Raw genomic sequence first — 14,501 nt, forward strand, 5'->3', positions numbered from 1 at the left:
GGCTCATGCAGTAATCGATACCCTTTGCCCACCCATTCAGGGAGAGGTCCTCTGCACTCTTCCAAGCTTCTGTGATATACTATTATGCAATCAGAAGACCCAGATTGTAATAATTTTTTAGATAGAAGGAAGCCCACATTAGCTCCTCCCTAATTCTTTTGTGTCATTCTTTTCCCTTTCAGTCCCCTTTTCTTTCCTTTTCTTCTTTGACCATTTCCCTCTTCCTTTGAAGGTTTTCCATTTCTAATGAACTCTAATTTTATGTTCTACTCCCATCCCCTCAGCAGACTTCAAGGGTCATGTCATGGATATGGGCAGTGCGGGGGCCTTGAACTCAGGGCCCCAGTAGGCATTCCAAGAGTCAGTGGGCTGACCTCCTGTTTGTGCTATAGTGGTATAACAAGCTTCCACAGACCTCTGTCCTTGCCACTATCTAGCTAGCCAGTTTTAACTAGACTTGTCCTGCTGCTGGCCTTTACTAGAGTTGAGGACTAACCTCCAAGAGGTGCTTCCTAGGTCCTGGACACGTAGCTTCTATTAGAGTATACTCTTTCTCTCCCCTAACTGCAAGAAGTGGGACATGGAAAGGTTTCTCTCATTTTCTGCTTGGAAAACTGACAGAGAACAAGGTCTCCATTGAAGCTGCATATGTCAATTCTCTAACCAGACTCAACTTGCTTTGTTGACCTGTGAAAGAGACTGGACTTCCAGAAAAATGTCTACATGTGAACGTAGAAGGTTTCACCAAGACTGATCCATGTAGCATCCGAGTGATGTTGAGAGGTCCTTATCAAGGACTTTACCTACTCTGAGCCACACAGCTTCGCATTAGATCCAGCTTGCCTCATCAACAACTCGTTGATGGCCACTTTTTCACCATACACATTTTTATGTCCCTGTTTCCAACCAGTGATCTATCATGGGTAGCCTTAAATTTTGACTTTGACCAGGTCTACCACAACCAGATACCTGTGGTTTACACTTCGGGCTTTTTTGTGCTGTCTTAATTTAAGATTGAAAGATTCTCTGGTTCTACTTACTGAATTTAAGTCATTTTGAGGTCATTTTGTTTATTAAAATAGTCTCTATGTGTCAGAATTGATTTGAGATTTTTCTTGTATGATGTTTTCACTTTTTTACTGTTTGAATTCTGCAGAAGTACTTTACACATTGCCTCAAAGTTGCAACTCACTGCTTTGTGGCAAGCTACAGAGGGTTAGCACAGGTTTATTTAGTGATTCCAGTGGTTCATTCAGACAAGGATCGTGATTAGTATTTTTAGTGAGTTCTCAGTGCCTACAATTAAACTCCATTTTCTTACAAAAGATAAATAAATAAAAGGAGGAAGGATGAATCTTTTAATAACTTTTGAAATAAAAAACACCTTTGTGACTTCTAATGTTATGGAAATCAGTTTGTGAAGCATGTTGTTACCTAGACAAGTGTCCTGGCACTAGGGAAAGCCACACAGGGCAGGAGAAGAAGGAAGCAGAACCTACCATGCAAGGCCAGGTTTTTAAAGCCTTTCTAAAAGCCAGCAGACCACGAATTGCTCACAGCGATAGTGGACAAGTCTTCTATAATCTGGCCTCCCTGGCCTAAAAAGATCTTCCCTCTAAACATTCATATCTGAACTTTGAGATGTTAAGAAGGTTTGTCTCAGAAGAGCACACCATGCAAGCAGGTGAGCAATGTTGAAACCTGTGTTGAGTGTATGGGGGCCTGTCTTGAAAAAGGAAAGAGATTTGAACATGATCCTCATACATAGGTAGCTAGTGTTATCCACTAAGGCCATGGTAGCATCAATCTGGCTGCCACTAACTCAAAATGACACCAGGAGAGTCCAAAAATGATGAATTACAGTCGTCCAGCCAGCCCACAATAGCTCAATGCACTACCAAGGGATGAGCAGAGACAGGAGGAAGTGGCAAGATGTCCTGCAGAACACACAGTAGTGAGAAATGGGTCGTTGGCAGCTGATTGGCATGGTTAGTTAAGGATAGTATCTCATCTATGTAAAATTTAAGGTTTCAGACTGAATCAGCTGAACAAGGAAGAAAATACCATGATGTTGGCCAGAAACCTGAAGGTAAGACACTTAGGGGCAGATTTATAAAAAGAGGCGCTGTACCTTGTCAGCGCCACTTTTCTTTTGTCACTTAGCACCCCCCCCAGCCACCATGTGTGTACCATATTTAATATACGGTCCGCCTTGGCGGAAGTTAGGGAACTAGTGCCAGAATTGTGAACGCTTGTTCAGTGCTTTGCAGGATTAGCATAAAAATGTTGACGTTAATCTAGCAACGCACCCAGAGGCCCATTGAAACCAAAGGAGCCTCCTCTTAATGCCTTGTCCGAGCAGGCATTAAAAATACCAGAAAAAATGAAGCAAAGAAATTTATTAGATTTCGTTGTGACATTTTTTCAGCCCCCCCAAATGCCGGAACGCCCCCTTGCATACATAATGCCTGTCGCAGACATAATATGGCACAAGGGGTTACAAAGTGGCGCACTTTCATTTTACCATTTTGTAAATCTGCAGTGGCATGTTTCGCCATCTAACGGCATATTAACGTACAAAAATGATGCTAATGTGTTGTTAGATGGCGCTAGGCCCTCTTAAATATGGGCCTTAGGGGGTTGTTGTTCCCACAGCACAAAATCTCAGCCTTTTCCACATAGCTTTTAATGATAAATGCTTTCTTCTGACTTACATCTCTTTACAAGTATGAACTACAACTATATAATAATTAAATCAAACTGTTGAAATATAATAAACACATATGACATACTCACAGTTTGTGTACAGTGACATCCTGAAGGGCTTCCCCTTTGAGACGACAAATGCAGTTATAATGCAGCCAAAGTTAGTCATCACCCACAAAGATGTTGTTTCAAAACTTTGCCCAAAAGTCGCTTCCTTCTGAGTACCATTTTGTGAAGTGAGCATGCTTTCATTTTCAGAGATACAGGCACTGCCAAGAGAAAAATCAGGGCTGTTTTTGCGCATTTTGGGCCAGATGTAGCAAAGGTTTTTACCCATTCTGTGTCTATAGGAAAAAGTGTTCGTACATATGGCCCTTTGTGCCTTACAAATATTTGGTGTGAATTTAGTGCAGACATTGTAAGGTTTTCATCACATTTCAATTTCAAGCTCAATTATCATGAGTACGTTTTCCAAACCCCCTCTTGCAAGGTGTTAGTCAATGTGCCAACACTAATCAGAAATCCAGTTGAACTGCAACAGATACACAACCCACTGAATCATACTGTGTAGGAAGTGTGTCCTGATCAATGCACAAGATGAGTTCAGGGATGCAGTGGAACTTCAAACCTCTTTGATTAATGAATAGCGCACTCATAATGATACTTAGAAATGCCACAGAGTGACAGCAGCTGTGGCCGCTTGCCTCACACACCGCCTTTTTCAGGGCCTCACGCCACCACTACTGGGTATATTTGTACATCACAATCTAGCTTTTGTTACATATTCTTGATGAGGTAGGCAATTTCATTTGCCTCTAGGTGGCACAGAATATTGGAAAGTTACTTTGGACCTGCAAAACCTTCTGATAGGCTACCCTTTGGCATGATATTTGAGGACCAAAAATATGTAAACTGTTTGCAATTGGCTAATTTTAGAGATGCTTTTAATTCTATGTTGTGCGAGCTGAGAGCATTTTCTAGTACCTGTTCAAGTAAAGTCATGTTCTCCATCTCCAACTGGAATTACGGCGCACTCTTGGTTAGACTTCACAGTCATACTGAATTCAATTTAATGCAAATCATCACGGTGAAAGGCAATTTGGTTATTCCTTTAATTTTTATATGCGAGTATTACTGGATATAAAATACCTAAAATTCATGGAATAGAGGTACCGAGATGCACTGGAGAAGACACTTGTCTTCAGGCCGCTTCTTCAGGAAGCATTCAACGCTGAGCAGATACAGGAAATGCTTGTCTTCAGGCCACCTCCTCAGGAAGCATTCATCACTGAGCAGATAGAGGAAACGCTTGTCTTCAGGCCGCCTCTTCAGGAAGCATTCATCGCTGAGCAGATAGAGGAAACGCTTGTCTTCAGGCCACCTCCTCAGGAAGCATTCATCACTGAGCAGACAGAGGAAGCGCTTGTCTTCAGACCTCCTCTTCAGGAAGCATTCATCGCTGAGCAGATAGAGGAAACGCTTGTCTTCAGACCGCCTCATCAGGTAGCATTGATCATTGACCGATGTTAGAGGAAGTGCTTGTCATCAGACCTCTTCTTCAGGAAGCAGTCATCGCTGAGCAGATAGAGGAAACGATTGTCTTCAGGCCGCCTCTTCAGGAAGCATTCATCCCTGAGCAGATAGAGGAAAAGCTTGTCTTCAGGCCGCCTCTTCAGGAAGCATTCATCGCTGAGCAGATAGAGGAAACGATTGTCTTCAGGCCGCCTCTTCAGGAAGCATTCATCGCTGAGCAGATAGAGGAAACAATTGTCTTCAGGCCGCCTCTTCAGGAAGCATTCATCCCTGAGCAGATAGAGGAAACGCTTGTCTTCAGGCCGCCTCTTCAGGAAGCATTCATCGGTGAGCAGATAGAGGAAACAATTGTCTTCAGGCCGCCTCTTCAGGAAGCATTCATCCCTGAGCAGATAGAGGAAACGCTTGTCTTCAGGCCGCCTCTTCAGGAAGCATTCATCCCTGAGCAGACAGAGGAAGCGCTTGTCTTCAGACCTCCTCTTCAGGAAGCAGTCATCGCTGAGGAGATAGAGGAAACGCTTGTCTTCAGGCCGCCTCTTCAGAAAGAATTCATCGCTGAGCAGATAGAGGAAACGCTTGTCTTCAGACCGCCTCTTCAGGAAGCATTCATCGCTGAGCAGATAGAGGAAACGCTTGTCTTCAGGCCACCTCTTCAGGAAGCATTCATCAATGAGCCGATAGAGGATACGCTTTCCTTCAGGCCGCCTCTTCAGGAAGCATTCATCGCTGAGCAGATAGAGGAAACGCTTGTCTTCAGACTGCCTCTTCAGGAAGCATTGATCATTGAGCGATGTTAGAGGAAGCGCTTGTCATCAGACCTCTTCTTCAGGAAGCAGTCATCGCTGAGCAGATAGAGGAAACGATTGTCTTCAGGCCGCCTCTTCAGGAAGCATTCATCCCTGAGCAGATAGAGGAAAAGCTTGTCTTCAGGCCGCCTCTTCAGGAAGCATTCATCGCTGAGCAGATAGAGGAAACGATTGTCTTCAGGCCGCCTCTTCAGGAAGCATTCATCGCTGAGCAGATAGAGGAAACAATTGTCTTCAGGCCGCCTCTTCAGGAAGCATTCATCCCTGAGCAGATAGAGGAAACGCTTGTCTTCAGGCCGCCTCTTCAGGAAGCATTCATCGTTGAGCAGATAGAGGAAGCGCTTGTCTTCAGGCCGCCTCTTCAGGAAGCATTCATCGCTGAGCAGATAGAGGAAACGATTGTCTTCAGGCCGCCTCTTCAGGAAGCATTCATCGGTGAGCAGATAGAGGAAGCGCTTGTCTTCAGGCCGCCTCTTCAGGAAGCATTCATCGCTGAGCAGATAGAGGAAACGATTGTCTTCAGGCCGCCTCTTCAGGAAGCATTCATCCCTGAGCAGATAGAGGAAAAGCTTGTCTTCAGGCCGCCTCTTCAGGAAGCATTCATCACTGAGCTATGTTAGAGGAAACGCTTGTCTTGAGACCTCCTCTTCAGGAAGCATTCATCGTAGAGCGATGTTAGAGGAAGTGCTTGTCTTCAGACAGCCTCTTCAGGAAGCATTCATCATTGAGCGATGTTAGAGGAAACGCTTGTCTTCAGACCACCTCTTCAGAAAGCATTGATCATTGAGCAATGTTAGAGGAAGCGCTTGTCTTCAGACCTCCTCTTCAGCAGGCATTCATCGTTGAGCAGATAGAGCAAACACTTGTATTCCAACCTCCTCTTTAGGAAGCATTTATGACTGAGCTATGTTAGAGAAAGCGCTTGTCTTCAGACCTCCTCTTCAGGAAGCATTCATCCTTGAGCGATGTTAGAGGAAGTGCTTGTCTTCAGACCGCCTCTTCAGGAAGCATTCATCATTGAGCGATGTTAAAGAAAGCGCTTGTCTTCAAGTCTCCTCCTCTGACAAAACATTCCTCCAGGCTCCTAATATAAGAAGCTCTTGCTTTCAAGCCTCTTCAGTAGGTGGCACATGTTTGAAGCTTCCTCTCTTTAAGGGCCTGTACTCCACCTTCTGCTAGAGGAAGCAGTTGTCATTGAGTCTCTGAAGGAAGGAGCAGCCGTCTTCAAGCCTCAGCTGCAGAAAGCATTAGTCATTGAGCCTCCACTGTAGGAAGTACTTGTCATTGAGTCACCCATTAAATTTACTAGGGTATCTCATCTATTTTTAATCCACATCACAGCAATCTATACCTAGAGCACCTCTACCCTACATTTCACATTGGAACCTTTGCTCAAACGCTCCCCGGTAATGAGGCCCCTCAAGGGGCACTTTGGGCATTGCAGCACCAGCCCGAGGAGGAATGAAGCATGACTCCCACCTGGGTGTGTGATGGCTCTTGCTTCTAAGCAATCAGATCCCCCAAACTGCTTTCTCAGCTCTCACTAAGACCAATTTTCCTCCCCCTACAAGGGACTACATACCCATTGTACTGCATAGTGCTCTTCAGTTTTAACATAATTTTAGTAATTGCAGCTGTCACTCAGCCTTCCAATCCTGTTTCATGTCTCATCATGGAACAGGAAGTACCCTACTGAGATTCTAGGATGATGCAATGAAGAGGGCTGGTGTTAGGGCAGGCTGTCTTCTGGTCTTGGTCCAATGATCTGGTAGGCAGCTTGAAACACCAAATTATCCTCTAGAAGTTAAAGCTGCAATCAACTGACAAGGCTGCAATAGGATGTAACCGATCTTAGCTTGATTGAGTTTCAGTTAAGAGAGGACCTGGTTCGGCTGCTTGGGCTGCACTGCTTCTGTTAGAGAAGGGCCAAGGCTGATGTGCACTGGTCTGGATCTAATCTGAGGTGGAATGGTGGGCAATAAAATGGTTAGAATGTTATCCCAAGCAATTGCCACTGGATTAACAACATGCAGCATTTCATTATCATCACTTGTTTGTTTGATTAATCAAAGTGACACATGCAGGCTTAAGGCAATCAATTGGCTCAAGTCGTTTGTATACCAGAGTATGCTTGGGTTGTTTTGTCCTTTCAGGCATAGATTTGGGGACGCTCATGGTTTTCTATCTCCTGTTCAGTTTAATGTCTAAATGTGCTTGTGTTTGAGCTGCATAGTAACTTGATTGCCAAAGAGCAGTCCTATTTGGAAGACATCCAAATGAACATGCACGTTTTAATTACCTTGATACCACTCATAGTCTCCAGGAGCACTTAACCAAAATTCATCAATAGCAGCATATGAGTCAACTGCAGCTGAACAGTCCAGGATGGGAAGAACATCCACCTGCATTCCCTGCAGAGGCGAACTCTGAGACTGGCTTCCTGGACAAAATGTCTGGGCTTCACCCTTAACAGAAGAATGTCTCTGGAACCCCAAGTTGGTAAGACAGTGGATTATGGGTTACACCAACTAAACATACAAAATCCTATTCTTCTTTGTCTGTCTCAGAAGCATGTGAACCTGGTGGAAGGTGCCAGGAATATATCTAGGCTGGAATACTCCAGTGTACATATGCAGGTCTCTCTGCAACATGAGTGGGACAACTACGGAGAGGACACACCTCAGCTGTATGAGGACCTAGTGGGTCATGAAGACGGATCACATCTCCCAGGCCAGGGAGTTATTACACTGGCTCCCAACCTCTGGGGCAGAATTCAATAACATTTAGTTATCGGGCTCATTTACAAGTCCCTTGTGCCACAGTAGCGTCATTTTTATTGAAGCTAAGGCAGTGCAGAACAGTCCTCCATCCCGCGCCATATTCACAAACTAGTGCAATGCAACCAATACGCCAGCTTGTAAGCCTTTGTGCCACATTATACCTGTACCAGGTATGTGCAAGGGAGGCGTTCTCTCACTAGGAGGCTCACAGGAATGGTGCAGTGAAATCTACAAGATTTCACTGTGTTATTCTAGCATCATTTTTAATGCCTGCTCAGGGCAGGCGTTAAAGTGATGCTAGTCTGTTTCAAATGTGCATCCCTAAGCTTTGCAGGACTAGTGTGAAGATATTTAACGTTAGTCCAGCAAAGCACCACAACTGCGTGAGAAATTCTGACGCAGCTGTGCTAAAGAGCATCATGCTGCGCTGTATTGTAAATACAGCGCTACCATGGTGCCATTAGGGGGGCATGGGGTGGCTCAAGCAAACTGGCACATTGTGACCAATTCACCAGTTTGTTGTAAATGAGGCCCGATAAGATAATTGACATGAAGAAGTGGAGTTTAGATTCTGCAGGTAATCAGTAAAAACAGAGGAAAAGGGTGTATGTGGTGCTGAATTGCTACCAGGAGGTGCATGTACACCACCGAAAAGTGCTAATGTGGTCCTGACTACTCACCACGAGATGCGCACACACCACAAAAAAGTGTTTAGGAGCAGGGAGATGGCCACCCTGAGGTATGTGTGCACCCCACATAAGTGTGAATGTGGTAATGAGTGACCACCAGGAGGTTAGTACACATCAACTATGAGTGTGAATGAAGTGATGCAAGACTGCCAGGCAGTGTGTACATGTGCAAATGTGTTAGTGAATTTCCTCCAGGAGGTGCATACACAGGAGGCAGAAGTGTGAATGTAGTGATGAATGACGACCATGAGGTGCGTGGACACTTGCAGAAGTGTGGGGTAAGACCACCAGATGTGTACACACTAAGCCTGGATGGCATTCACAAAACTTGCTTTCTTGAAAATGTGCAAACTGGGACTTGCACACAATTGCTCATTATTATGTGAAATGTTGATTTTGGAATTTTTACTTTATTTTCTAGAATACAATGAATCCTTTTATGTATTTTTGGTAGGAGAATACATTTGGGGCTAAAAACAAATACTAAAGTGTACATGACACAAACAACAGTCACTCAAATTTGGTTTGTTTATGTTCTTCCCGTACTCCTGATATAGGAAATTTACAAGAACCAAGTCCAATTATGAGATGTGGGTAAAAACATAATCTAAGCATTTTCTGTAACAATTGTAAAGTGAAGTGCCAGAAATTACAAAAGATTACACCAGTATAAATGACATTTCCTCCTGGCCTGGTGCACAGCCCACATAGGTGTGAATGAGGTGATGAATGGTCACCAAGAGGTGTGTGCACATCAAGTATGAGTGTTGACGAGATGATGCAGAACTTCCAGATGGCATGTACATAGTGAGTGGGAGTGTATATGAGGCAATGCAATGTAACCATAAAGGAGATTCAAAATATTTTGTTAAGTATGACACACAGAAATAATCTAGAAAGACATCTATACCTGAAGACATCAGTGTTGCTGTACCATGGTTGCTGTCGGACCATAATATAAGCACAAATCATGGCCATCAGTTTGCAAAGAGAATTAACCACAGTGGAGACCACAACAGGAAGTGAGACCAGGTGCCTCAGAGGTCTGTAGGGAGATAGCTCTGGGGATGCTCTGTTTAAAGTTACTGAAAGGCAAGAACAATATACTTGTGTTTATAAAGCAATAAAATCCTTATTACAATTAAGATACAAAGTTAAGGTGCTATCTCACAAATTAATGTTCTTGTTCAAAAGTCCTGTATTTACAATCTTGAGCTAACCAGTACATGATATCTGAAAGAGTGTAGATCACCGGATAAGTGTGAGTGTGCTAGTGTATATGTGGGTGAGAGAGTGAGTGAGTGAATGCATCAGTGAGCGTGTGAGTGCCCCCTGCTGAAACTGCATGCAAGAAAAAGAGTGAGAGTACTTACTTATGATTTAGTATGGATACTGTGATAAGTGACTGTGAACTAATTCTACTGTCTACTAAAGTAGCCTCCTTAATTAATAGAATCTTAGTATCTTTAAATCATTTGTTCATACACTAATCATAATGGAAATCCATTAAATTTGACCCCAAATCACTCCAATGAACTTTCAACTTGTTTAGAAGATCTCACTTTCAAAGTCTGTGGGCAATCATTGTTTGAAGCTTTAATTAATATGGTTAGTACTCAATTGTTTAACACAGAAAATAAATGTGACAACTAAAGTAAATGTCTCATGGAGAATTAAGCAAGCACAATATTAAGGTCATTTGTCCAGTATGGAATGTGTCAAGCTAAGGACAAGGACTATTAATAATACTCAAAGAAGGAAATTAGAGATGTTTCTGGACATTTGTGGCTATGGTCACAGGTGCTGAAGCCCCCCTTAAACAAAACTGATCTCATTGGTGAACCCTGTTGGGTACACTTCAATCAATCAACATCATGGGGGAACATGGCCTTGCTTGTGACATCCCTATTCCTGCAGATGAAGGTGAAAAGATGATTACTCACACTTACTCGCATGCGTTGCGACCTGATGGTGTCACTGTCATCGTGTATCAAGGTGCCTCCAGAAACTGACCAGAGTTTCAGAAACGCATTTAAAGATTTCTAAATACTCCTCAAATAAAATCTTCCTGGGAAGTCAGTTAATATTTTCAATATATAAGCCAGGCTCAAAAAGGGACCCCTTCCTGCACCAAACAATCTTTAGAGCCATACTCCTCTTTCTATGCGTGCTGTATCTACCATCCAAGTGACGGCACCCTAATGCGAGACATCAGTATGCGCTGCCTTGATGTGAATTTGTACTTACTAATCAGTGCAAAGTCACTCAAATTTATGTGGCTTAGAAAATTCCAAAATGGATTTTGCATCAGAGCTTCACCACAAAAGTGATGCAACACTGATGCAACATTTGAGTAAATCTGACCGTAGTGTTCATAGGCAGTTTCAAGTGACATCTTGCTGTTCTGAGGGGATAGCTATTTTCTTTTGAATTTAATATAATACACACAAGTCTTAAGGCTTACTTGTCAAGTAAGTGGGAAAGGCGATGGCCATATCTTGAATGAGAAACTGGTAATTTCCAGGGAGCCTGTTTTCCTAAAATACATATAGTAGAAATGAAACAGTACGTTTAGCAGTGCAATAAAGACATGATTTATTTAAGAAACGTAATAGAAGGAGGCAAACAATCCAAAAGAAGATTTTTGTCATTACATCATAATCTGTCAAAGCCATCATCTCCTTGCCATCAGTACCACACAGTGTGCACTAGGAGGTCTTTCTTTAGCAATGAGGTCTTGAAATATTTCCCACAGGTGCTGGTGTTGTTTGTAAATTAGTCCATATGTTTGACCCCAAGGGAATGGCACTCTTCCTTTACAACCAGCCAGAAACAGATAATAGAACTTGGAAAACCCTTCTAGTAAGTAGCTCTCTTGAGAACAATGATTTAAATCTACGTTTACTGAATGCTCTTGACTTGGTGTCTGTAAGTTACTATGAAGTCCTCATCCACACATCAACCCAGAGACACCCAAAGGAAGAACAAATATCAACTTCTACCACACAATTCCTTCACTTCAGCATAAGGAACATTATCAAGTAAAGCAGGAACACCAAGTTGGTTATATGAGCTCCACATCTCTAAGGAACTTAAATTGGCAGCTTCTCAAGAACATACAACGCTGAGCCAATGGTTCCATTTGTAAATCAGCATCCCAAAAATGGACATCAAACATGTGAAGCGCAGGTAAATGGGGGACAGGAATGGGGCTCACAATATGTGAAGCTAAATTCAAAATAGAGGCTATGGCAAAGCTGGAAGGAGCATAAACACCACCTCATCAGCACAGAAGCAAACCTATCTATTGGAATACAAATTGTGCAAGGGTTGACGTAGTTAAAATGTTCATTCTTGGGGGAAGTATGATGGATAATTTTGTGAGGAAGTCAATAGAATCCTTTTACAATTGTTGTGAAAGCCATGTATCCGTGGCCCAGTGGAGGGCTGGGGATGTCCAACTTTGAGATATACTATCTCTTGGCTCAGTTACATTGTGAAATATACCATACAGGGTATTATACTGGGGACTATAAATCAGAGCTAAACACATCCCAAAGCATTCAGAACAGCAGGAAATTACTAGTTATATTTAAAGAACCTAAGGGGCAGATGTATGAAAAGTAGTGCTACACCTAGTGCAGCGTCACTTTTCTTGCACCGTTTAGCACCCCGTAACACCACGATGTGTTCGCCACATTTAAAATATGGTGCATCATGGCGGTAGTCATGGGTACTAGCATCATAATTTTTTATGCTAATCCAGCGCTTTGCATGATTAGTGTGAAAAATTTTGATGCTAATCCTGTAAAGCATTCAGAGGCCCATTGAAAAGAATGTGACCCTCCCTTTAACACCTGCTCTTAGCAGGTGTTAAAAATGACGATAAAAATGACGTATAGAAATCTCTTAGAATTCTTTGCTCAATTGTTTCGTCCCCCCTAGCACTAGAAAAAAACCCTTGATTACATTATGCCTGGTTCAGGCATGATGTGGCACAAAGAGTTACAAAGTGGCATAGTGCAAGCATTTCACCACTTTGTAAATATGGCGCTGTGTTTTTAGCCTTCCAACGTCACATTAGCGTAAAAAAAATGACTCTAATGTGGTGTTGTAATGGTGCTAGGCCCTCCTAAAGCCAAAATCTCTTGGATTTCTTTGGGTCTTTTTTTGCCCCCAGACTAGCGCTGGAATGCCTCCTTGCATAAGGGGTTACAAAGTGGAACAATGCAAACATTGTGCCACTTTGTAAATATTGTGCAGTTTCAATAAAAAAATATGCCAATGTGGCGCTGGAATGGTGCTAGGCCATTTGAATCTGGGCCTAAGGTCCTCATTTACAAGAAAATGGTGCATCAGCATTGATGCGCCATTTTTCTTGCACCAGCCCTAGACCCCTTAGGGACTTCAAGGTAGCACTGTATTTATGATATAGTGCTCCATGGCATAGGATTCCACAGATGTGCCAGAAAATTTGACACATCTGTTGGCATAAAAGTGGCGTGGTGGTGGAGTAGCACTACTCCAGCAATGCGAGGATGGGTCCATGTTAAAAAACCCATGGGCATATTTATACTGTGTTTGCGCTGGATTTGCATCATTTGTTTTACACAAATCTGGTGCAAACTTAACTCCATATTTATATTTTGATGCTAGACCCATCTAGTGTCAAAATATAGGAGTTAACATCATTTTTTTACTGTGGAAACCTACCTTGCGTCAATGAGATGCAAGTTAGGCGTTCCCAGGCAAAAAATTACTTTAAGGCATTTGCGCCTTATTTACCCTACCATGTAAAAATGATGCACGGGAAGAGGAGGGCCTTAAATAATGGCAATAAGCCTGCTTAGCGCCATTATTTAACACCTGGGTCAGGACAGGCGTTATGGGACCTGTGGACCCATTTCCATGGTTGGAGACCATGGAAGCAGTCCACAGGTGCCCTTCCCTGCTCCCAGGGACACCCCGTGCCACCCTCACCCACGCCCTGGAGGACACCCATAGATGGGGGGACCCATCTAAGGTAGGTCCAGGTAAGTTTTTTTTTTTTTTTCTAAGTGCCGAATCGGGGCCTAACGTGAGCCCCCCTACATGGCACTGTGCCCAATGGCTATGCCCAGGGGACAGAAGTACCCTGGGCATGGCCATTGGGCATGGGGGCATGACTCCTGTCTTTGCTAAGACAGGAGTCATGTCCATGGGGCTTGTGTGTCAGACAATTACTCTAGTCAGGTTAGAGTCAATATTTGTCACCATTCTTTGATGCACAAACCCCATTTTTCCATATGCCTCCCCTGCCCGGTTAGCGTCATTTATTTTAACGCTAACCGGTCCTTAGCGCCGGCTAGTGTAATTCCTTAAATATGATGCCTGGCTGGCCTCTAGGAATGGAATGTTTGTGTCAAAAAGTATAAATCAGGGCCCCAGTGTCTGTTCTGAGCACGTGTTGAAGAAATGGCGTTGTGAAGGCACAAAATGGCGCAGTGAAATGTAGTAAGTTTCACTGCGCCAGTTCCACATGGCTTTTAATGTGGGAATGCCCAACCTGCATGCTTTATAGCTGGTGCAGGTATAATGTGGCACACGGCCTTACAAACTGGTGCAATGTTCCCATTCACCAGTTTGTAAATGTGGCACAGTGTAGGGGACTGCTTGCGCTGCCGCAGCGTGACAAAAAAGTATTGCTACAGCAGTGCAAGGGGCTTGTAAATAAGCCCAAAATACTTCAAAACAATGTGCCCTAAAACTCCACTTTAGTGCCTACCCTTATTGCAAGACATAAGAAAAGCTCATGATAGATTGTCAAGCTTAGAAGCTGGGATAATATGACTAATATACATCCCTGGCAGACTCACAGTTTGTTAAATACAAATAGCATAAGCACCACAATTTCAGGCAGATAGTTCTGTGCTGAAAGAGAGGAGGGAGAAAAAATTGGAGGGCACTAACTCCGAAAGAATGAGTTAACTCAGAAGAATGTACAAAAT

The 14,501-nt window shown here is 43.3% G+C and overlaps 1 protein-coding gene across 1 annotated transcript in view; it reads right to left on the bottom strand.

Annotated features, from left to right (window-relative positions):
* Positions 1-2,755: 2,755 nt before the first annotated feature.
* LOC138266530 (probable cation-transporting ATPase 13A4) overlaps positions 2,756-14,501 on the bottom strand; it is a 93,156-nt gene continuing 81,410 nt past the window's right edge. The window contains exons 10-12 of the mRNA XM_069215391.1: positions 10,979-11,051; positions 9,425-9,599; positions 2,756-2,975 (exon numbers count right to left, since the gene is read on the bottom strand). Coding sequence (XP_069071492.1) covers positions 2,756-2,975; positions 9,425-9,599; positions 10,979-11,051 — 468 coding nt within the window. The remainder of the gene's footprint in view (positions 2,976-9,424; positions 9,600-10,978; positions 11,052-14,501) is intronic.

Source organism: Pleurodeles waltl, chromosome 11 (assembly GCF_031143425.1).
Source record: "Pleurodeles waltl isolate 20211129_DDA chromosome 11, aPleWal1.hap1.20221129, whole genome shotgun sequence".
Classification (NCBI taxonomy): Eukaryota; Metazoa; Chordata; class Amphibia; order Caudata; family Salamandridae; genus Pleurodeles; species Pleurodeles waltl.